Source organism: Myxocyprinus asiaticus, chromosome 13, assembly GCF_019703515.2.
Source record: "Myxocyprinus asiaticus isolate MX2 ecotype Aquarium Trade chromosome 13, UBuf_Myxa_2, whole genome shotgun sequence".
In the NCBI taxonomy this organism is placed as follows: domain Eukaryota; kingdom Metazoa; phylum Chordata; class Actinopteri; order Cypriniformes; family Catostomidae; genus Myxocyprinus; species Myxocyprinus asiaticus.
The window spans coordinates 14,407,176-14,430,441 of NC_059356.1; the positions used below are offsets into that span (position 1 = coordinate 14,407,176).

Sequence of the window (23,266 nt, forward strand, 5' to 3'; positions counted from 1 at the left end):
CTTCTTGTTTTACAACCTGCCTCTAATTGACTGGCAGTATTAATATAGTCAGCATTTGACTGATACTAAACAGTAATACTGATGTTTATTTAGCTATTTATTGTATTTTTATTTATTCTTTATTTAAATGATCAGCAAATGACTGATACTGAACATAGAGTACTGATTTTTTATTAAGCTATTTATAGTATTTTTATTTAACCTTTATTTTCTCAGTGTTCATTTCTAGAATTTGTCGACAATGTATAATAATAATAATGTCAAATATTCTTTGATAAAAATATTTGTTTACGAAAGCAGCCTTCTGAGTTCTTTGCATAGTCGTATCGGGGCAAAATCGGTGCACAATCCACATAGAAAATGTCTGTTTTCATTCCAGCTCAAAAATTAAATATATCGGCCACCATATTGGTAATCGGTGAATTTTCCCTCTTTAAAATCGGTATCATCTCAAAAATCCCATATCGGTCGGGCTCTAATGTCAATAAATCTACTCTTCGGCATAGTTCAAGTTTGTATTCGACTTATTTGCTCTGAAAACACTGCAGCTTTTAGATTTTCAGGGCACTGTTATTTCAGGATGTACAGAAACTCTTAATAACACAGCAAAATATTAAACACTAAGTCTCCCCCTTTATATTAATCTTGCACAATGACACTATGTGCAACACTTAATTTCAGCATTTACTCTGTTTCGAGTGCCATGCAAAGCCTCTGAATGTAATCGAAACCGATTCATGGCACACTTTGCGGTATTGGCAAACATTGGATTGCTGGCTAAAAGAATCGATATAAGATCACATCATGATGAAACTGCCGATGTACACCCCTACTATTCACACCAAGTCATCAAATCGTCAGTTGACATATCGTCTGCGACAATCCTAAGGTTGTTTTTAACGGAGATCAATCAAATTTGTTTTCTTCGGACTACGATTGAAAACTGACTGACCAATGATAAACAAGCTTTATATCATTTTTCCACAGTCGCTGCAGCTGCTCAGTCCAGCATGTTGGTGGCACTAATCAACTGGCAACCACCAGCATTGGACATGCAGCTGCCACACACACCTGAAAATTATATACCGTATTTTCAGTTTCTTTTTTTTTCATCATCTGAAAGGCCCTGCGACTTATAGTCCGAAGCGACTTGCATACATAATTTATCAGGGTTTTTCCTGGATCAAAAATGGTCTTCAGTGGTGGCCGACGTACACATTCATCACAATGCCTTTTTTTGTTGTTGTACATAATTGCAATAAATATTTGTTAATTTGTTGCATTTCATGTTTATAATGAATATTATTTATTTTTGATCATCTGAGTATCTAGAAACTTCTGAACTCAACAGAGTTTTTTGTATTTCAAGGTGCAATGGGAAATCAAACTAACTTACCTTATTTCTATAGGGCAAGTTATAAAATTCATGAGTAAACCACTTTATTGATTTGGGACTGTGCTTCTATAGTAAATATGTTTGTTCAGATATTGTTTTTCTTTTTATCAGACTCTTAATAATTTAGGAATCCTTGTGATTCTAGGAATATTTGAAGCCAAACCAGGCCAGTTTGTTTCCTAATATCAAACACCATCAGAACAGGAAATATATTCCAATACACATGACTTTCTTCATCATTTATATTCTACATTGTAACCTACTTGCCCTTGTGTTTACCATAGTTAAGACCATGGATTGCTTCTCAGTTGTTAGTTAGGTAGTCTTTCTTAAAAAATAAACTGTTATGAAAAAACAATAGCCTAAACACGTGTCTAAACTTTAATACATCTACCACAGTTGTAATGAAAGAATCTATTAAGGTTTACTGTGGTAAATGTTAGTAAGGGTGTTGTGTAGATGTGAAAAGTCTTGTAATTGAGGCTGGTGCACCTCATCAGTGCTGTTCAGAATGTCAGTGCTGTAGTTGTTTTAAATGGTTGAATTGCTCCATAGCGCTTTAAAATAGTAAATTTTCATGTAGAATTCAAATAGGTCGCATGAGGTTTGTTATGTGCTATGATATCGAGGGAAGCCCAGTTTATTCACATATGTGATCTGCTCTGCGCTATCCTGTTACCGGAGGTCGCATATTGAGGAACGCCAGGATGACACGCGCACACATGCTCCAGTTTACAGCAGTAGGATAGAGTAGAGCGCATCACTTGCGCGAGAGACTCTTGGTGGATCGCGTGACATGCAAGTGATACCAGTCTTCAATCACCCCGTGCACATCCGCGTACCACATGAGAAGCATACTGATTTAGCACTTATCCATCTTGCTTTCGGTGCTTTATCTCATAAAACTTGCTTCGGCTGCCGATGAAAAAATTTCAGTGCAGGAAAACCCCTGTTCATATGTAACTGATGCAAGCTGGTCAAACACATGAGCATGAAAACATCAGTCATAGAGATGGTATAAGAAATTTAAAGTTGCCAGTTCAGAATATTTTGCCCTTACTAACCAGTTTGCAACCAGTTTAAATATTTTGTCCATGATAGCGTTGTTCTAACAAACTCTAGACCGCTGTCAAACGCAACTCCTCACATACCCACAAAGTGATGTTTCATCTCGCTCGAAGTCAAAACATTGAACTGGATTATTAATATATTGCAAAGGGTGTTGCAAATATCAGAAATATCCACAGTCGCTAACGTTAATGGAAGAATAGAATACAACAGGCATATTGTTTTAAGCTTGACTTGACTTTTACTCAGACTAAAAGCTGTTTATTTGTGCACAGCATAGTTACAGATGTTATACCGATATGGCTTATTTGTCACATTTCTTTCATGAAACATAAACAGAATATGAGAAACTGTTACACACGATTACTTAAAGCAAATTCTCCTGTTTAAAGCCCAAAAACATTAAATTAAATGCAAAAATGCATTGAATATAGAATATAGAAGCTGTGAACACTTTTTTTAAATTTTTTTTTTTATATATTTAATGAGATGATACGTCATTCTATAAACTACCTGGTGTTTTGTCTAAATGTACATTTATATATGTACTGAATATCACTGTGTCTGTTGTATTATACTGGCAGAAAAATAGTGGTGAGTTTCGTCAATTCGTTTGCACTAAGTTCATAGTAATATATCCCATAAAAATACTCTTTACATGCAATATTTTACTTTAGACTAACAAATTACTGAACCTCACTGCTATATTTTAAGTACAAAGTACTCTTGTAATGGTGCTCTTTTCTAACCATGCACAAAAAACCCTCAATTCATTATGAATATGCATTCATTTAAATAAAGAAAAAACAGTGAGCCCACGATTTCTTTTATATTATTTTTAATGTTCTGCATAATTTCACACTACCTGTTTTTCTTAACGTGTATTTATAGCACTGTACCTTGTGTTATATTATCCAGGTGTTAATCCAGACATTATAAAAAGTTGGGTTCGGGAGTCCGTTTGGCATATTCCTGCAGCAAAATACATGTGCAAATATAAAGACACAGGACGTATATTTATGCAACGGTGCTCTTTACTCATCTCACTTGCATAAAAAACCCCCACAGATTATACAGTTGAAGTCAAAAGTTTACATCCACTTAGGTTGAAGTCATTAAATCTAATTTTTTTTTAACCACATTTCATATTAGCATACTATAGTTTTGGCAAGTCGTTTAGGACATCTGCTTTGTGCATGACATAAATAATTTTTCCAACAATTGTTTACAGACAGATTGTTTCACTTTTAATTGACTATATCACAATTCCAGTTGGTCAAAGTTAACTGTGCCTTTTAAGCAGCTTGGAAAATGATGTCAAGCCTTTAGGCAATTAGCCAATTAGCTTCTGATAGGCTAATTGGATTCAATTGGAGGTGTACTTGTGGTTGTAGTTTAAGGCATACCTTCAAACTCGGGCCGTTTACACGACAACGTTTTCAACTAAAAATGGAAAAATTTGATGCGTTTTGGCTGTTCGTTTACACAACGCCGCGTTTTGGGGCCTGAAAACGCAAACTTTTGAAAACGGGTTTCAAAGTGCAAGTTTTTGAAAACTATGCCATTATCGTCTCCATGTAAACATACAAAAACATGAATTTGTGAAAATGATGAGGTCATGCACATGCGTACTACGTGTTCAGTCTATAGGCATGAACTTCAAGAACTTCGTCCTTACCTCCAGGGCGAACAGACCAACATGAAATCACCAGGTGGAGTCCTTAAAATGGTGGCGTGCTTTATAGTCCAGGGTCACATGTAGTAATAAAGCAATCTTATCGTACGTCCAGACAAAATTGCTCGATGCTTTCGCCATCTTCATTGTTTGTATTCACCGCTCTGTGGAAGAATGCTTATGTATGCAGGTGCGTAGTGTTTCTTTACAAAGTGACATTGCATGCCAGGCCAGTAGTTGGCATAATACAGCGTTTTTAGTCATTTTCACGGATCCGTGCGAACGGGGATCGTTTTAACAAAGTACGCAAAACTTTTCAAAAACGCAAAGGAAAAACTTTTTCGTTTTTAATACATCATTGTCATGTAAACGTACCCTCAGTGTCTCTTTGCTTGACATCATGGGAAAATCAAAAGAAATCAGCCAAGACCTCAGAAAAAAAAAATGTAGACCTCCACAAGTCATCCTTGGGAGCAATTTCCAAACGCCTGAAGGTTCCACATTCATCTGTACAAACAAGAGCACGCAAGTATAAACAACATGGGACCACGCAGCCATCAAACCGCTCAGGAAGAAGACGCATTCTTTCTCCTAGAGATAAACATAGTTTGGTGTGTGAATCAATCCCAGAACAACAGCAAAGGACCTTGTGAAGATGCTGGAGGAAACGGGTAGACAAGTATCTATATCTACAGTAAAACGAGTCCTATATCGACATAACCTGAAAGGCTGCTCAGCAAGGAAGAAGCCACTGCTCCAAAACCGCCATAAAAAAGCCAGACTACAGTTTGTAAGTGCACATGGGGACAAAGATATTACTTTTGGAGAAATGTCTTCTGGTCTGATGAAACAAAAATTGAACTGTTTGGCCATAATGACATCGTTATGTTTAGAGGAAAAAGGGTGAGGCTTGCAAGCTGAAGACCACCATCCCAACCGTGAAGCATGAGGGTGGCAGCATCATGTTGTGGGGGTGCTTTGCTGAAGGAGGGACTGGTGCACTTCACAAAATATATGGCATCATGAGGAAGGAAAATTATGTGGGTATATTGAAGCAACATCTCAAGACATCAGCCAGGAAGTTAAAGCTCGGTCACAGATGGGTCTTCCAAATGGACAATGACCCCAAGCATACCTCCAAAGTTGTGGCAAAATGGCTTAAGGGCAACAAAGTAAATGTATTGGAGTGGCCATCACAAACCCCTGACCTCAATCCAAAAGAAAATTTGTGGGCAGAACTGAAAAAGCATGTGTGAGCAAGGAGGCCTACAAACCTGACCTAGTTACACCAGTTCTGTCTGGAAGAATGGACCAAAATTCCAGCAACTTATTGTAAGAAGCTTGTGTAAGGCTACCCAAAACATTTGACCCAAGTTAAACAATTTAAAGGTAATGCTACCAAATACTAACGAAGTGTATATAAACTTCTGACCCACTGGGAATGTGATGAAAGAAATAAAAGCTGAAATAAATCATTCTCTCTATTATTCTGATATTTCACATTCTTAAAATAAAGTAGTGATCCTAACTGACCTAAGACAGGGAATGTTTTCAACGATAAATGTCAGGAATTGTGAAAAACTGAGTTTAAATGTATTTGACTAAGGTGTATGTAAACTTCTGACTTCAACTGCAGGGCTCAACGCTAAGAATTGTTTCTACTGGCCCGGTTGCTATTTGTCATTTTTGTGTTGGGGCCAGTGCAAATTTTGGCAGGGCCAGTAAAAATCTGAAGCACTGGCCCCAACACTTTACCATCTTGGCTTTAAAAAATATGTAGCTCAGCGAGTAAAGACGCTGACTACCACCCCTGGAGTCGCGAGTTCGAATCCAGGGCGTGCTGAGTGACTGAGATTCGTCCTCCGCCACCCAGATTGAGGCGAGTCACTACACCACCACGAGGACTTAGAATGCATTGAGAATTGGGCATTCCAAATTGGGGTGAAAAAAATAAAAAATACAATGTCCCCTAAAATTGAATAACATTTATAATTTGCAAGATATGATTTATGCCTTATGTAATCCCATATGCGCTTTACAGATATAAATTCATAAATACATCATATTAACCTCAGCCGTCCTGCCATTTACACATGTTTTTAAGCCAAGAGTTCTGTGGAGGAGATGATGGGTTTTCGGTCACCTGTTTAGTCATGCTGTCATGCAACTTTTGCCCATGTGAAGTGTTTTCACAAGAAGGATCAAAGATTATTCACTGAGTTAAAGATCTGATTATTGGCTAAGAGAACAGACTTGCTACTAAATCGGTTGTGATGTGTAATATACAGTAGGTAGATATTAGGCCTAATCTGTGAATTAAAAATGTGTATATAACATGAAATCAGACAACCCAAATAAGACCAACACTGACTGATACACAAAGAACAAAAACAAAAATACCTGTAACAGGTGTTTTATGAGGATGATATGAAGTAGACTGTTTCAAATATTCATCTTCACCCTGCAGCTGAACAGCTCTGATAATAATAGTCATAGTGATCTTGCTTCTTTTCATATCAAACGCCATTATCTTGTCGAATTAATGTATACTTACATTTTGGATATTGAGCAGCTCGTGATTTCCAGACACGTGTATAACTGGGGTTTAACAAAGTTTATTACGTCTCATTCGGTGCTTCATCTCTAAAGACGAAATAATGAGAGAAAATGTGTTTGTTTTTTTTACAGTGGGAATAAAACTAGCGCTCTGTCCCTTTACGAGAGCACATGCATGTTAAACAGTCTACGCTGCACGGAGAGACATGGATTTTCAGTCCTATAGAAAGAAACTGATTTCTTGTGTTCCAATGTGTGGATTACTAATTTTCACCAACATTTAAAAACAAAAAATGTGGAGATTTCACGCACTGTGAACACGGAATGTGTGGGGATACTTAGTGTTGCACAAGACATTAAATCCCACTATGAAATTAAGTGGGTTTTTTTTCATGCTATTTTCTACACATTGGTAATAGCTGCTGCTAAGACACTTGGAAAAGAGCGAGGACAGCGCTAGGAGAGTGCGTTCAGTGTCTGCACGATCTTGTTCGTGCACACAACTGCGCCTTGGCACATCCAGTATATTATGCATTTGCGCATCTTTGCTAGATAAATATACTCGCGCTCGCTCCTCGCTCCGTGTAATTTTTGTGCTCTCTCGCTTGTTGTTTGCTTGCGCTAATGTTATAAATGCAGCACTGGCCCGATCGGGCAAGTGACCATTCTAGCAACTGGCCCGAATCTTTCTCACACTGGCCCCGGGCCATCGGGCAGTCCTTATTGTCGAGCCCTGAACTGTATATTCCTCAAAATGCATCAAAAACATGGAAAGAACATAATGAAACTATTATGCCAAATCAGGTGAATAATTGTTTTAATAGCTTACAATATATATTATTCTCTGGAATTGACAGCTGATTGCTGAAGGGTCCTGGCAGGAAACTAGAAAAAATATGTTTGTAGCACAGAAACAGTGCGGCCTGCGGTACAGGGGTGAAATAGTTTTTAGTCTCTGTGTGAAAAGACCTTTCGTCTGAAGTTCATCTTGCAAAATCGTCATGATTTGGTCTCTGTAATTTACAGCCGCTTGTGATGTGCAAGACAAATCTTTGAATGGTTAATCTTAATTCCAGTCAATTTTTAAAGTCTGACATAATCCAGCACATGCTTGTTGTGGCTGATGAGTGAATTGTGTTGACTATATTTAAACCGCATCAGCAAAGCTCACCAACCAGTTTGTTTGTCAATATCAGTTACCGAGTTTGAGGTTAAGTGTGCGTACTCTGTGACTGCTGTTGGAATGAGTGCAGACTTCAAATAAGTCATTATCTTTCTCTCTCTCTCTGTCTGTCTGCAGTAGTGGCCCTCTTACTGTGTGATCAGCGTAACCTGCATCTGAACTGGTGACTTTTCTCTGGACCGTGTGAAAGCAGCTCTTCTGCTGAGTGCTACTGGAGATGTGTGTGCTCAGATAAGAGACTCTTCACACAAGAGACAAAAATGTGAGTCAGTACCCTTAGTGACTTCAGTTCAATCTGATTTGATCCTGCAGTGTAACTAATAAAAGCATAATGCTTAAATAATGCCTGCCAAATAGGCTAACAGCAGGTCGTATGAAAAGAGGCTGAGAGGTTAATTTCTATTAGTTCATGTCTTTGTAGACTAAATGCATTCAGTATTTCACAGCAAGAATATATTTAATTTGCGAGGCTATAATTCAAATTATGTTGATTTTTGCTTCCAGTAAAATGTCTACATCTGTTGTAGGATATTATGATGCCAAAATATCAGTAGTCGAAACCAATACCAGAGAAATTTCACAATTCTCAATGTAACTTTATATACCACATCAAAACCGAATATGCTAATGAACACAATTTGCACATGTCAGGTTCAGAAAATAAGGATGATTTAGTTCATGTAAAAAAAAAAAAACAAAAAAAAAAACTAGTTAAAACACAGTGTGTAACAGTGACCAATGATAAGTTTAGTGTTGTGTTTGTACTATGTTTTTTACAGACACTTTGCTTCCACCTTACTGAATTCAGCGTTGCTGATATTACACTAAACTCTGCCATCTTTTTTTAAAATCCTTTGATCCCTCAACTCTTGTTTTGGAGACTTCAGCCTGTTTTGTTTACATATTACTCATAGTTAACTACAGATTGTCACTAACTATAGTAGCAATTTAAGACATGTAAATATTAGTACAGCAAATAAGAACTGTGTCGTTACTAGTACAAAACAGTAATCACACGTCTCAGGGGAACAGGTTCTGTTACTACGTTAGGCTTTTGATCTCTGTGTTAATGTCCAGAGAAAGCACACTGAAAAGCAGTCTGAAAACACTTAATCATGAAAAGAGTTTACCTGTTCATGCCTGTGTGCTTTAGCAGTGTTCTCTAGACTAGAGGATATGTGTGCTGTTGAGCTCATGTGAGAGTGTAAGACTTGTTGTGACTGGTGTGTTCAGCACAGTGGCCGTATGACAGGAGGCAGAGAGAGGTCAAGGTGTCTGTTGGTACTCTTGTGTGCCAGCGTATGGCTACTGTGTCATCACAGGGCACATATCTGCAAACGACAGATGGGAGGGGTTCTGTCCTGTATGCCACAGGAGGCTTACGTTAGGAGCAGATGGGGGGAGAGGAAAGCTCTTTTTTTTTTGTGTGTGTGTGTGTCCTCTTCACTCAATGGGGCACATGAAAGTGTTTCTTTGTCTCTTTTTGTGTCTCCTGTACTTGTCTTTTCTTCATGAGCTCAGTCTCACCTGCTCTACCCTTTATACCCCTCCCCTATGCAGGCAAACACACACACACACAGCAGATTACTCGCCTCTTCTCTCCAGCCAGGTCCCTGTTGGCTCGGGCTTCTCAAACGTTCAGATGATTAATGGGCTCAGAAGTCTGAAGGCGCTCACTGCCGCCGCCTCCATTCCTTCTTCCCATCCCCCCTTTGTCCTCCATCACCCCCTCTTCCCAAACCCATCCATGTTTGAATGCAGGAGAGCATTCACCGGGCACCAAATGCTGGCAAGGGTCGTCCCAGCCTCTTGGAGTTGTGCTTTGTCACTCGGGCAGCTGCTGTATTGTCTCAGACGATGCTGGGGAAGGCACGTGCTCCCTGGGTGGAGGGATTGCTGCTGTTTGGCCAGGCTCTGGGGCTCTGCTGCAGAGGGCTTCCTGACAGAATGTGAAATTAGAGGATGCCTCATCCTCCCCCAGCAATATACACTGCCTGAAGACGCATACTGACTCAAGGATCTCACACACACACACACATACACCCACCCACACACTTAAGATTTGTGGAGTACTACGGTAGGGTAGTGAAAGTGAGTGCAGATGGTCAGGGCTGGGATAGAGGATTACCTGGAATGTGAGGGGTTGAGGTCAAAGGTTAGGGTTCCTATCCCCTCTGGCTCTCAGGAAGCACTGTGTGTTCATGTCCGTGAGTGTATTCAATTTCACATGGTGTATAGAGAAGAACAGGGACTATTAAGTAATCAAACATATCAGAGGAGTAAGAGTATAAACTTGTGTGGTTCTTACTTGTGCAAACCTCAGTACCACAATGCTATGTTGTTGTGGGTGGTTACCAGGGCATTGCTGTGCTGTTGCTAAGGTGTTCTGGGTTGTCGTTGGTGCATTGTGGTTGCTCTATAGGCCAAGTCATAAGAGCCCACCCTCATCTCTAGGTTAGGCTGGGCGTACATAGTGACAGATACTCGGGAGGTCGTGAGCCCCTGAACATGTTACGAGTCAATTTATCTTATAATTGTACAGATGCAGTGGTTCACAACACAACTTTACGACCTGGCAAATTCCGAAGCAATTGTACAAATATTTCTGCAATTTATCAATATAAAACAAAGCCAGAGGATGACATTGCTTTAATTTCTTGTAGCTTCCTTGTATTTAGAAATAAAGACTGGCATGACTAGGGGCTGCATTAGCAGAAAACTCATCTATCGATTTTTAGAGAGAGAGAAGAAAAAAAAAAAATATATATATATATATATATATATATATGATAATTCCAATTGCTGTGCAACGTGTGATTTAATGACTGCATACATCAGTGTGTGCTGCTGCCAGTTACTGCATGATAATAAAGCACACAAAATGCACAAGATTAAAAAGAAAATTTGTGCATAGTTTCTGCCGGTTATACTTGAATTTAATCTTTGCGCAAATATGACGTTTAGAGCTATTTTAATAGAGTAGGCTGTGTTCTGCAGATGAAAAAAAGTCATACACATCTGGGATGGCATAAGGGCATAAGAGTAAATTAGATAATTTAAAATTTTGGGTGAACTATCCCTTGAAGTACTGCAAATGATGTAATCAAATTAAAAATGATGGAAAAATATAAAACTATTGAATTAAGTTTGTGATTTAAAATACTGAAACAATATATTTTAAAGGTATAGTTCACCCAAAAATGAAAATTCTCTCATTTACTCACCCTCATGCCACCCCAGGTGTGTATGACTTTCTTTCTTCAGCAGAACACTTTTTTTTTTTTTTTTTTTTTTTTTGTTTTTTTGTTTTGTTTTATATATTTCAGCTCTGTAGGTCCACACAATGGAAGTCAATGGTGACCAGAACTGAGAAGGTCCAAAAATCACAAGTCCATACACCTCCAGTGGTTTAATCTATGCCTCCGGAAGCGATCCAGTTGGTTTTTGGTCAGAGCATACCTAAATGTAACTTCTTTTTCACTGTACATCTTGACAGCAGTCTTCTTGGCGATCATGATTTCAAGCTCGATTACACTCCCTATAGCACCATCTAGCACTCTGCACATGCATCAGGCACTAGGAAGTTTAATTGAGCTTCAAATCAGGATCATGTCTAGAGATTGCGATAGTAAGATGTACAGTAAAAAATGAGTTACATTTTGGTCTGTTCTCACCCAAAACTGATTGGATCGCTTCAGAACACATTAACCACTGAAGTCGTATATGTTGAATTGAATTGCTCTGATGTTAGGACAACCCCTTATTAAAGATCAGTGGCATGATTCATTGAGTGAAAAAATTAACACGTTATTTTTTTATATAATTACGCTTAGTTGACACATTAAATTGACAGCCCTAAATTAAGTTTATCCCAAATATTCAGATTTATGCAAATATAAACTAATTGGTTTGAGAGTGTAGGGTAGACCTACACTTGATGGGTCATTTACAATGCATCATGGAAGTGGGCAGTTTGGTTGCCGTGATTCTCTCATTGGTGGAATTCTTCAGGATCACAGGTATTGTAGTTCTTCACAAGAAATTTGCTATTAAACATGATTTTTTTTTTTTTTCTCCGCTTTTCTCCCCAATTTGGAATGCCCAGTTCCCAATGCGCTCTTAAGTCCTCATGGTGGAGTAGCGACTCGCCTCATTCCGGGTGGCGGAGGATGAATCTCAGTTGCCTCCAGATCTGAGAACGTCAATCCGCGCATCTTATCAGGTGGCTTGTTCAGCACATTACTGCGGAGACATAGCATGTGTGGAGGCTTCACGCTGTTCTCCGCAACATCCACACACATCTCACCACACGCCCCACCGAGAGTGAGAACCACATTATAGCGAACTCGAGGAGGTTACCCCATGTGACTTTACTCTCCCTAGCAACCGGGCCAATTTGGTTGCTTAGGAAACCTGGCTGGAGTCACTCAGCATGCCCTGGATTCAAACTCATGACTCCAGGGGTGGTAGTCAGCGTCAGTACTCGCTGAGATACCCAAGCCCCTCCAAATTCCTTCTTGAATATTCAAGTCAACATTTCCCTTGGTGAAGTTTTGCTTTCTTCACACCCCAAGAAGGTTGCTGTTGTACCATATTTTAAAAATGTATGAATGGTGCTGCCAACTTTGTCTATTGGAAATTGAAGTGCCTTGGAAATGTACTTTTAGCCATGACCTTTCTTGTGTAATGAAATAATCTCCTCTATTAGCTTTTGAGACAGCTTATTTTTAATTGCATTTTTTGCATAGAAATCCATTTTTGCTTACAACTCTAAACTTTAAATAAGTGCCATTTGCAGATTGATGATTTAATTTTGTTTTAAAACAATTACTTGTGTAGCCTTAAATATTTAAGGAACAGATACATGAAATAGGGGTTGAATAATTATGACATGGCTGTATTTTAAAAAAATCCTGCTATTTAGAAATATTAGGTTATATATTCACACTATGACTTTGAATGTGTCACTCAAGTGATATTTAAAAATTCTGGGTCATCAGAAAAGCTTAGCTTTGTTAATCCTTACTGTCTTGGGAGGGTTGAATAATTTTGATTGCAACTGTATATAATCGACAACCTCTGGGCTCACGGTAGGTCTGTCTTTTGAGATTCATACGTTATTGTTAAAAATCGATTTGCCTATGGAGAAAATGCATTGGATTTTTTTACTCAAATCAGACTGTTGCACTCTTTAGTACTAGTAATGCTTGTCTTGCCGAACACCTCTAATAACTAGAATGTATAAGAGAGAGATGGTCAGAACTATATCAAAAGTTTGCATATATATGGTATAGTTCAATGTGCATGCTCTAATATTGATACGTGATGCTCATGCGGGTGACATGAGTTTGAATCCGACTTGCGTCATTTCTCAGTCTCATCTATGATACCGATGAATGGAATCAGCAAAAGACCAAATAATAAAGACAGAGGTAAATAAATGAGATTGTGTGTCAGCAGAAGGTCAGTGAGGGTTCAGTTTTAGGGAGAGGCAGATGAGCTTACAGAATCCCCCTCACATCTGTTCATATACATTGTATCTGCTGCTGTGAGCACCTCTTTAGAGATCTGTCACTCTCCCATCGCTCAGCACAACACCCCTCTTTTGTTTTTACACTGAATGTGTGATAATGTGATAATTGCTTGTTAGTTTATAATGTAATCCTCCCTTTTTGGTTGAAATTATCCTTTAATGAGGCAGAATCAAATCTACAAGACCAGAGTAGATGTCATAATTAATGTGATGCCAACTAAAATAAATACAGTAATATTGAGATGTAGAATATATTCAAAAGGCTTAAAAATATAGAGAGAATTATAGCTATAATGCTCAGCCCCAATCGTACATGATTAAACTGTTTAATTAAGAGTATTTATGTTTTGTGAGTCTCCAGGGTGCCTCTCGCTCATTTTGGTTTTTTTCACTGCATGCCCCTCTGCCAGTTACAGCAGCCCAGTCACTTGGCTCTCTAAGTGCTGTTTGTTGTCCACTGTTTCTCTTTCACTTTCCCTTTCTTCCACCCAAATCCAACATTTTCCCCTCTACCCTGTATTGACGGTCAACGTTTGAGACCACTGTGTAACTGGGTGGTCCTGAACTGTGAGCGAGAGAGTGAGGTAAAAGTGGCAGGGAGAGAGGTGAGAGAAATTATCCTGAGTCATGATGATGAGGATGAGGTATGTGGACAGATGGTGGGTTGATTTCTTATGGAGGAGACAGTCAATCTAGACAGTGGGTCTTGAGGGAAAATGAGAGGTTGTCACGCTAACATCAGTGTGTAATTATGCACTTAAAATAATAAAGTACCCAAAAGTGAGAATTGTGTGATCATTTGAATATTGTTTGAGTGTTAAATGCTGTTGATTGAGCTTAAGTTGTATCAAACCCAAAACATTCCTAAAGTCATTATTCACTAAATATCTTCCCCCTCCTCTGTATCTTATTCATGGTTCTGCATGTTCAAACTTGACGTCAATGACACCAAACCTCATTGATTATCTTGAGTCATGTCTCATGAGTGCGACGTACCAAGTTTGAATATGTGAAGTGCAAAGTAAATTTAAGAACTACGGTAGAGGGGAAGCTTTTCAGCAAATAGTGACTTGAATTTCAGTCTTTACCTCACAGAGGTATACGTGGAAAGTGCTGCTAAAATAGAGCATAGCATTTTTCTTTTATTTTTTGGAGTATGAGAACTAATTAAAGTATGCTTTCAAGTGTAAAGTAGGAGCATTGTAAACATTCTTCAAAAATTATCCTCATACAGGTTTGGAACAGAGTGAGACAGGAGGGTGAATAAATGATAGATAGGGACATGCGAGACTAGTCAAACGAAACTGTTCTGATGCTGCTAGTCGGTTAGTATTTTTCCCCATTAAACTGCTCAACATTTTTACGTTTGGCTTTATATTTTTACAGAGGCTGCACTTAAATTACTGTTGTATTAATGTTACACATTTTAATTATAATACAAATATTATAAAAAAAAAAAAAAGAGGATATCTGGAGCAGATACAAAGTTTCATTTCACCACAGGTTGTGCGTGCTTCCCTTTCTCATTCGCGGCATGTGCAGGAAAATGTCCTCTCGCTATACAAGCAAAGGAGCTATGAAATCACTTTGGTGGTGGTGCAGGAAGCAGATTTCCGAAACATTTGCTTCACAGGTATTGCTATTAAACATGATTTTTTTTTTTTTTTTTTTTTTTTCCTTTTCTCCCCAATTTGGAATGCCCAGTTCCCAATGTGCTCTTAAGTCCTCATGGTGGAGTAGCGACCATTTTTATTTTGTATAATTTTTATTTTTTTTATCTGCTGAATAAGAAGGCTATTTTCAACAAGGAACCGACTGTGTAATGGGTTAATATTTAGATTACATTAGGTTTATTGTAGACTACATTACAGGCCTATCCTATAGTTATTTTTATTTTATTTTTTTTACATTGTAACTGTTATTTGTAAACGTTCTTTACAGAACAGCTGTCATATTAGATCAGCGGCCAATGTACGACTTTTCAGCTCATTTTTTCTCTCGTAGATTTGGCTTAGCCTACCTGTTAATTATTTTTAACAATGTTCTAACTGTTTTAATATGTTAAGTAACTTTGACTTGGTGAATTCCATTTAGAACAGGCTACAGTTGTGCTCAAAAGTTTGCATACCCTGGCAGAAATTGTGAAATTTTGCCATTGATTTTGAAAATATGACTGATCATGCAAAAAAACTGTCTTTTATTTAAGGATAGTGATCATATGAAGCCATTTATCACATAGTTGTTTGGCTTCTTTTTAAATCATAATGATGACAGAAATCACCCAAATGGCCCTGATCAAAAGTTTTCATACCCTTGAATGTTTGGCCTTGTTACAGACACACAAGGTGACACAGGTTTAAATGGCAATTAAAGGTTAATTTCCCACACCTGTGGCTTTTTAAATTGCAATTAGTGTCTGTGTATAAATAGTCAATGAGTTTGTTAGCTCTCACGTGGATTCACTGAGCAGGCTAGATACTGAGCCATGGGGAGCAGAAAAGAACTGTCAAAAGACCTGCGTAACAAGGTAATGGAACTTTAAAAAGATGGAAAAGGATATAAAAAGATATCCAAAGCCTTGAAAATGCCAGTCAGTACTGTTCAATCACTTATTAAGAAGTGGAAAATTCAGGGATCTCTTGATACCAAGCCAAGGTCAGGTAGACCAAGAAAGATTTCAGCCACAACTGTCAGAAGAATTGTTCAGGATACAAAGAAAAACCCACAGGTAACTTCAGGAGAACTACAGGCTGCTCTGGAAAAAGACAGTGTGGTTGTTTCAAGCACAATACGACGATACTTGAACAAAAATGAGCTGCATGGTCGAGTTGCCAGAAAGAAGCCTTTACTGCTCCAATGCCACAAAAAAGCCCGGTTACAATATGCCCAACAACACCTTGACACACCTCACAGATTCTGGCACACTGTCATTTGGAGTGACAAGACCGAAATAGAGCTTTATGGTCACAACCATAAGCGCTATGTTTGGAGAGGGATCAACAAGGCCTATAGTGAAAAGAATACCATCCCCACTGTGAAGCATGTTGGTGGCTCACTGATGTTTTGGTGGGGTGTGAGCTCTGAAGGCACGGGGAATTTTGTGAAAATTGATGGCAAGATGAATGCAGCATGTTATCAGAAAATACTGGCAGACAGTTTGCATTCTTCACGAAAGCTGCGCATGGGACGCTCTTGGACATTCCAGCATGACAAAGACCCTAAGCACAAGGCCAAGTTGACCCTCCAGTGGTTACAGCAGAAAAAGGTGAATGTTCTGGAGTGGCCATCACAGTCTCCTGACCTTAATATCATCGAGCCACTCTGGGGAGATCTCAAACGTGCGGTTCATGCAAGACGACCAAAGACTTTGCATGACCTGGAGGCATTTTGCCGAGACGAATGGGCAGCTATACCACCTGCAAGAATTTGGGGCCTCATAGACAACTATTACAAAAGACTGCATGCTGTCATTGATGCTAAAGGGGGCAATACACAGTATTAAGAACTAAGGGTATGCAGACTTTTGAACAGGGGTCATTTCATTTTTTTTTCTTTGTTGCCATGTTTTGTTTTATGATTGTGCCATTCTGTTATAACCTACAGTTGAATATGAATCCCATAAGAAATGTGTTTTGTCTGCTCACTCATGTTTTCTTCAAAAATGGTACATATATTACCAATTCTCCAAGGGTATGCAAACTTTTGAGCACACCTGTATTTAGGGTTGCGCTATTGGTTCTGCACTATTCATTCAATTGTTTTCAATAAATAAACCTGTATTTGCTAACAGTGAATGCGTATCATGTTATATATATATATAATGTACAATGATGATGCAAGGCGAGTACGTCGCAGATAAATGCCCCTTTTCAGTGGGATTTAGCATCGGATTTGCAATAGACTAATTATTTTAAATGGGTCGCATTATTATTATTATTATTATTATTATTATTATTTATTTTATTTTTTTTACTTTTCTGAAGGTTAGTTTCTTTTTAGACTAGTCGACTCCAAAATTTCAGTTTAAAGGTCAGTGAAATTAGTTGTTCTACACTTCCCTAATGACAGAATTTTCACTTTTGGCTGTTTTTAGTAAGCTGTCGTGATGCCAAAACCACACTACACTCAGACTCAACATTGCAAGACCTGAATAAAAATAAACAATGTTTAATTACTGCACCAATACAGAGGCTGTTGGTATCGTAGTTTGTGACTCATGTGCCGGAACAGGGAAACAGCGTTGTTAACCTGGAGAATACATAAAAAATCTGCCGTTGCCGGACATGCTGGCGAAAACTACATCTTGTCAAACCAAGCAAGTGGAGCATATATGGTGTTGGAATTCCTGTTCTGTCCTCTAATTCACCCTCCCCTGACTCCACTCACTCACTTTTGCATTATACTATTTTATTCCTTTGTAAACCATCCCCCCCAACCCCAATCAGTCATCAAGTTTAGATTACAGCAAGCTTTTGCACAGTCAAGGTACACTTTTTCATCTGTATGTCTAAGTATACATGACAGTGCGTAATTGAATATTTGAAGGATGTCAGTGGAGGAAGCCAAGCTACAATTGCATTATCTAGGTTTGTTAGATTGGGAAAAGAATCGGACCAACAATGTAGAAAGACAAATTATTGTTTTAGTCCGACTAAGATCGAACTTTTAAAGTGCATGTAAATTGCACTTCGTGTAGTTTGGCACTGATTTCAGTTCCTGCTCGCTGTCTGCTGGCTGAGCAGTCCCAGTGTGGCTTGTTTTGTTGTGTTGATGTAGTCTAGACATGTGTGAATGTGTACGCCTGTATGGAGAGGCAGCAGATAAGGCGGCAATTGGTGTAGTGGGGGGCAGCATGCAAGAGATCAGTCTGAAAAGAGTGTGTGGGGGAGGGCGAAATGGCGGGAAGAAGGGGGTGTGGAGCTAAAGGTGTGTGCGTGTGTGCGTGCGTGCGCGTGTGTGTGTGTGTGCGTGCTGAAGAGAGCGAGCTTGTGAGAGAGAGAGAGGCCGGCAGGAAGAAAGGGAGGGAGGGTGGAGAGTGCCCAAGCTATTGATGGGAAGAGAGAAGGGAGGGGTTAGAGAATGAGTGAGCGCTGGAGAGTGCGGAGGGAGGGATGTGTGGGTAGAGCTTGTTCTCAATGAGGAAGCGTCAGAGCCATTTTCACTGAGTAAGAGCACGCCGCTCTCAGCCAAGGAAAGAGAGAGAAAGAGTGCGCATTCTGGATTCTACCGATTCTTCACTCTTTCTTCCTCTCTCCACTTTCTGTTGCCCCTCTAGAGGCAATTTGGGTGAGCGAAGCCTCTGGTGGACACGCAATGGGGCAAAGTGCCTGTGGCAACTGGGCCGTTGTGCTTCCGAGGGGGGGAGGGGGTAGAGAGCCGACCGGCGCACAGAGCTAACAGATTCAGCCGGCCTCAGGCCTCTGCGCCTCTCACTCTCATGCTCGAGTCTCCGGCTAGAGGCTTCTAGGAACTCAACCTCTTTCTCTTAGGACTATGGTGGACTAACTATGGATTAACATGTATTTGGCTCAGTGGATTTTGGGACATATACGAAAGATCTGGCGATTTGAGAGCGAGAAGTCGCTGTGTTTTGGGATTGAGTGACGAACTTTTCTTGCCTTTTTAGTTCCCTTTCTGTTTTGCTTTTGTGGCGAGAGGAACTCCTCAATGGATTACAAAATTCTTTCCAAGTCCAATGATTTGTTGGATTTTCAGACACTGGATGCTCTTTTGGAAAAAATTGCACATTGCTCCGTCCCTCTTAAAAGGTAACACTAAGGTTTTTTTTTGTTTTTTTTTAAGTTGCTCTTCTGAACATTACACAACCGATCACTAATGTTTTTTTGTCAGTATGGTGTCTGTCTTTGTTGGTTTTTAGCTAGTAGGTTGCTCCTGGTGAAGTTAGTATTCATACATGAGGAAATTTTCTGGAATCTTTTGGTTTAATTTACTGGTATTTGAATTCTTATATTGTCACTTCCTTGGGTCAGTAATATTTTTCCATTACTAGAAGTTTTCCACAGAATGGCTTCAAAATAGAATTTTAAAGGGCATTGTTATTAGAAAGCTAAATACTCCTAATAGGCAGCCTCCCAGTGGGAGAGGGGGTGTGTAACTAGGGGGAGGGATGGGATTTTTCAGAGGAAGAAGGGGGTAGTGTATTTGTTGTGGCAGAAGGAGAGGGTTCAACTATCTCTGATTTGGAATCTTTAGTAAATTAAACCCACTACATTTTCTTTTATCTACCTAAAGGATATGATGTAATTTGGTGCTTTTATTTTACATTTTATCCCCTTTTTCACCCAATTTGGAATGCCCAATTCCCACTACTTAGGTCCTCGTGGTGGCGCTGTTACTCACCTCAATCAGGGTGGCGGAGGACAAGTCTCAGTTGCCTCCGTTTCTGAGACAATCAATCCGCACATCTTATCACGTGGCTTTATGTGCATGAATCCACGTAGAGTCACAGCATGTTGAGGCTCATGCTACTCTCCGCGATCCCTGCACAACTTACCATGCACCCCATTCAGAGGGAGAACCACTAATTGCGATAACGAGGAGGTTACCCCATGTGACTCTACCCTCCCTAGCAACCGGGCCAATTTTGGCTGGAGTCACTCAGCAGGCCCTGGATTCGAACTTGTGACTCCAGGGGTGGTAGTCAGCATCAATACTCGCTGAGCTACCCAGGCCCCATTTGGCTCCTTTTGATTTTACCACAGAAATTTCAAACCTTAAGTAGCATTGCTAAGACTTCAGTGAAGGACGTTTATAACCATTACCCTATACTGAAAATATCTGTTTTTAGTGGGCAACATAAAAGGGAACCATGTTCCACAAAGTCTGCATTTACAATAGTACCAAGGACCCATTTTCTCTTTTATGAAGAAATTTGGACTGTTATGTTTAAGTTTCTACCATCTTTCACTTGTTTAACCAGATCTGATGTGCACCCTAACTACCCAGGAGATGCAAATCAACTCAGCAATTTGCTTTATAGTCCTTAAATTGAAGAACCTGGCATGGGATTGCTGTGCCAGTGTTGTTTCTTAGAGAATGAAAGAAACAAAACACCCCCAGTCCCCATGAAACTGTGCGCCTACTGAATATTCTGTTCATTATCATAACAAAACTACAGTGTCACAACCTATTCCAGCTCTGAAGGCAAACACTCAATGTAAATCAAATAAAAGCTGGACATTCCCACCTCAGAGAGGGCTAATGTATTGGACGCAGCCTAGTCTGATGTGTGACACAGTACGTTTACATGCACAGATATAATGTAGCTACAGTTTTCATCTGTCTGTCCAAATTTACGTGAGACAGTGCGTAAGTGAACGTTTGAAGGGGAAAAAAGTCTGTTGGAGCGCGGTTTCAATTCCGATGCCAGTTGTGGTCCGATAAATGAGTATATATGTTGTTCAAGGCCGAGTTTCAATTGCATTATGTAGATCTGTTAGTCCGACATCATAAAAATCGGACTGGTACAATAATTGGACTGAAATCGAAGTTTTAAAATGCATGTAAATGTACTGACACAGAGGAGGCCACTGGCACATGGAACAGTTGCCATTAAAGAGCTGTTGCTGTGGAAAACTTCAGTCACATTGCAAACATGCCTAGCGTATGCCCCGTTGCCAGTGTGCTCCTGGCTCTGTTCTTTAATAGACATTTGTTGGTCCCCATTCAGAGTTGTTTTAGGTCACTGATCAAAGCACTAGAACAAACACAACATGGCCCAGCAAATGTTCAAGCAAGGGAATAAAAACACTCCTGTTTTGTTTGATGGAGGTACCCGTATAGTCCCTGCTTATGTTTGTACAGATTGTACTTCCCACCATGTTGGGAGCAGTTTGTAACAGGCAAAAGCAACTGTAAAGTAAGAAGGTTTCACTCTTTCTTGCTGGCAGCTCAAGCAGCTGAGATGTAGGAAAGAATAGCTCCCAGGAGGAGTGCTGGCGAGACAGGAGTGTGAAAGTGGAGAGGGGAGATAGATGAGGGAGGTGGGATTGTGGTCAAAGCAACTGACTCTGTACAGTGTCATTTATTATTTATACAAATGCTTTCAAGCAAATAACATGCTGGCCCGGTTTATGCGCCTAGACCTCCAGCGGGAGCCTGGAGCTTTCTGTCCCGTGTAACTCTCATTAAACAATAATGATTAATTGTTTACGTTCGTCAGGGATGCAGCCATTTTGTTCACCGTCAGTTTTTACACCCTCTCTTTCATGTCACGTTTGGGCTTGGCCTGCCTGTTGAACCAGATTTCCTGGTATGTACTCGGATAACCAGAGCTACTTCCTCCCTCACAGACATTCCATAGCGGTACTTAATGATCTGTGTCCAGTTCAGAGGTCAACTTTTATTCCAGAAAGTGTTTGGTGTAAGAAAATGTGGGGGGCAGGAAGTTTAAAGCATTAGGTCAGACTCCTAAGCAGTTATGGTGGTCTTGTTGATTATGCTGGAGCTTGATAGTCAAAGTTCACTTCATTTGTAACACAACCAAACTGTTTTCTTGGGTATCCTGACAGATATACCGGTATCGGCGTATATGTTTACCGATATACGCAGATATGAAAACTTTTTCCAGAACATATAATGCAGAAAACAATGCTTTAGAATTGGTGTCATAATGTAGTTTGTCCAGCAGAGCACGATCCGACTCCATTGTTTACAGAGTTGACTCTGAACTGACGGTGGCTCTGCAGACAGGGCGGAGTTAAGCGGTGCGGAGTTAAGTGGTTAAGAGTCTAAATTAATTGAGCTTAACTTGTATTGAACCTGGAACATTCCTTTTAACAGTGAAACATTAGTAGCACATCTTGTCGGGTGCTTTCAACAAACATTTTATTATGCTTTTTTTGTAATCTAATCGTATTTTTTACTTGTTTGCTTATTATTAATAAATACATACAGGGAAATGCTCGTTTTTGCAATGATAAAGCTATTCAGTATATAAATAAGCCAACACTATTGTCTTGTGGAAAAATCTGCATAAAATTACAAAAAGCATAATCTTATTTATTACCTGTTCGAATGCATCGTAAAACTGACAGTATAATGCAAAACTACCGTATTCGATCATCTTATGCAACTTGTTTCGCTTTTGAGTAATATATACTTAAGCAGCATTAATTTTTACAAAGACAATTATTTTAATTTTGTAAAATAGACTTTTACTTACGTTTTCCTTTTTGAGTTTGTTATTTGGAACCCATGGTAGCTCAACTTTATGGGCGGGCCTTCAGATATTTCATTTCCAGGTCTGGTAATGCATTGCGCTTGCGCACTGTGTGTGGGATGCACATTCTGATAGGTAGGTCAGATTTTCAGAACACCGGATAACAAATGTCATAGGATGGAGCCCAACAACATGTCAACACAGCAGAAAGAATTCAACACTTCTGGGAGTACAGTGGGATAATCACATGCACTATAAACTATACCAATTTATACACACCATTGTAAAATATCGACTGTCCCGCATGTTCGTGTGTGCGCTTGTACATTGGGGAAATCCCGGAGTATTACTTAAGAGGGAAACCCCACTACTGCTTTGCAGTTCAGCTGCAGTTTGCAATTGAAAGTTAAGGAAACAAACATGGCAACAACTTTGGAATATTTGGAAATAAAAACTGAGAAATCTGCTTACTGACCGAGCTGCATGTGTAAAGAGTATGCCGCTTATTCAGTGCATGTAAACCGGAATACTGTTTTCTTGCAGTAAGCCACTTTCTGGTGTCCATGTAAACGTAATCAGTGTTTCTGGGTAATCATCCTTCAAATGCACATTAAGCTGGGACACAGTATTCTAACATTTACCTACATCAGCTTTAACAAATTAAAATGTATAAT

General features: G+C 39.4%; 1 protein-coding gene across 5 annotated transcripts in view; it reads left to right on the forward strand.

Annotated features, from left to right (window-relative positions):
• brd4 (bromodomain containing 4) overlaps nt 1–23,266 on the forward strand; it is a 91,386-nt gene that overhangs the window by 12,520 nt on the left and 55,600 nt on the right. For 2 of the 5 annotated variants that reach the window (XM_051715216.1, XM_051715217.1), the window contains exon 2: nt 7,996–8,140. The exons of 1 other annotated variant lie outside the window; for it this stretch is intronic. Coding sequence is in view for 2 of the 4 variants with exons in the window: in XM_051715214.1 (XP_051571174.1) it covers nt 19,079–19,179 (101 nt within the window). In the remaining 2 variants the exon portion in view is untranslated. Of the gene's footprint in view, nt 1–7,995; nt 8,141–18,555; nt 19,180–23,266 lie in introns of those variants that run through there. 2 more of the 5 variants (XM_051715214.1, XM_051715215.1) reach the window with 1 other exon arrangement.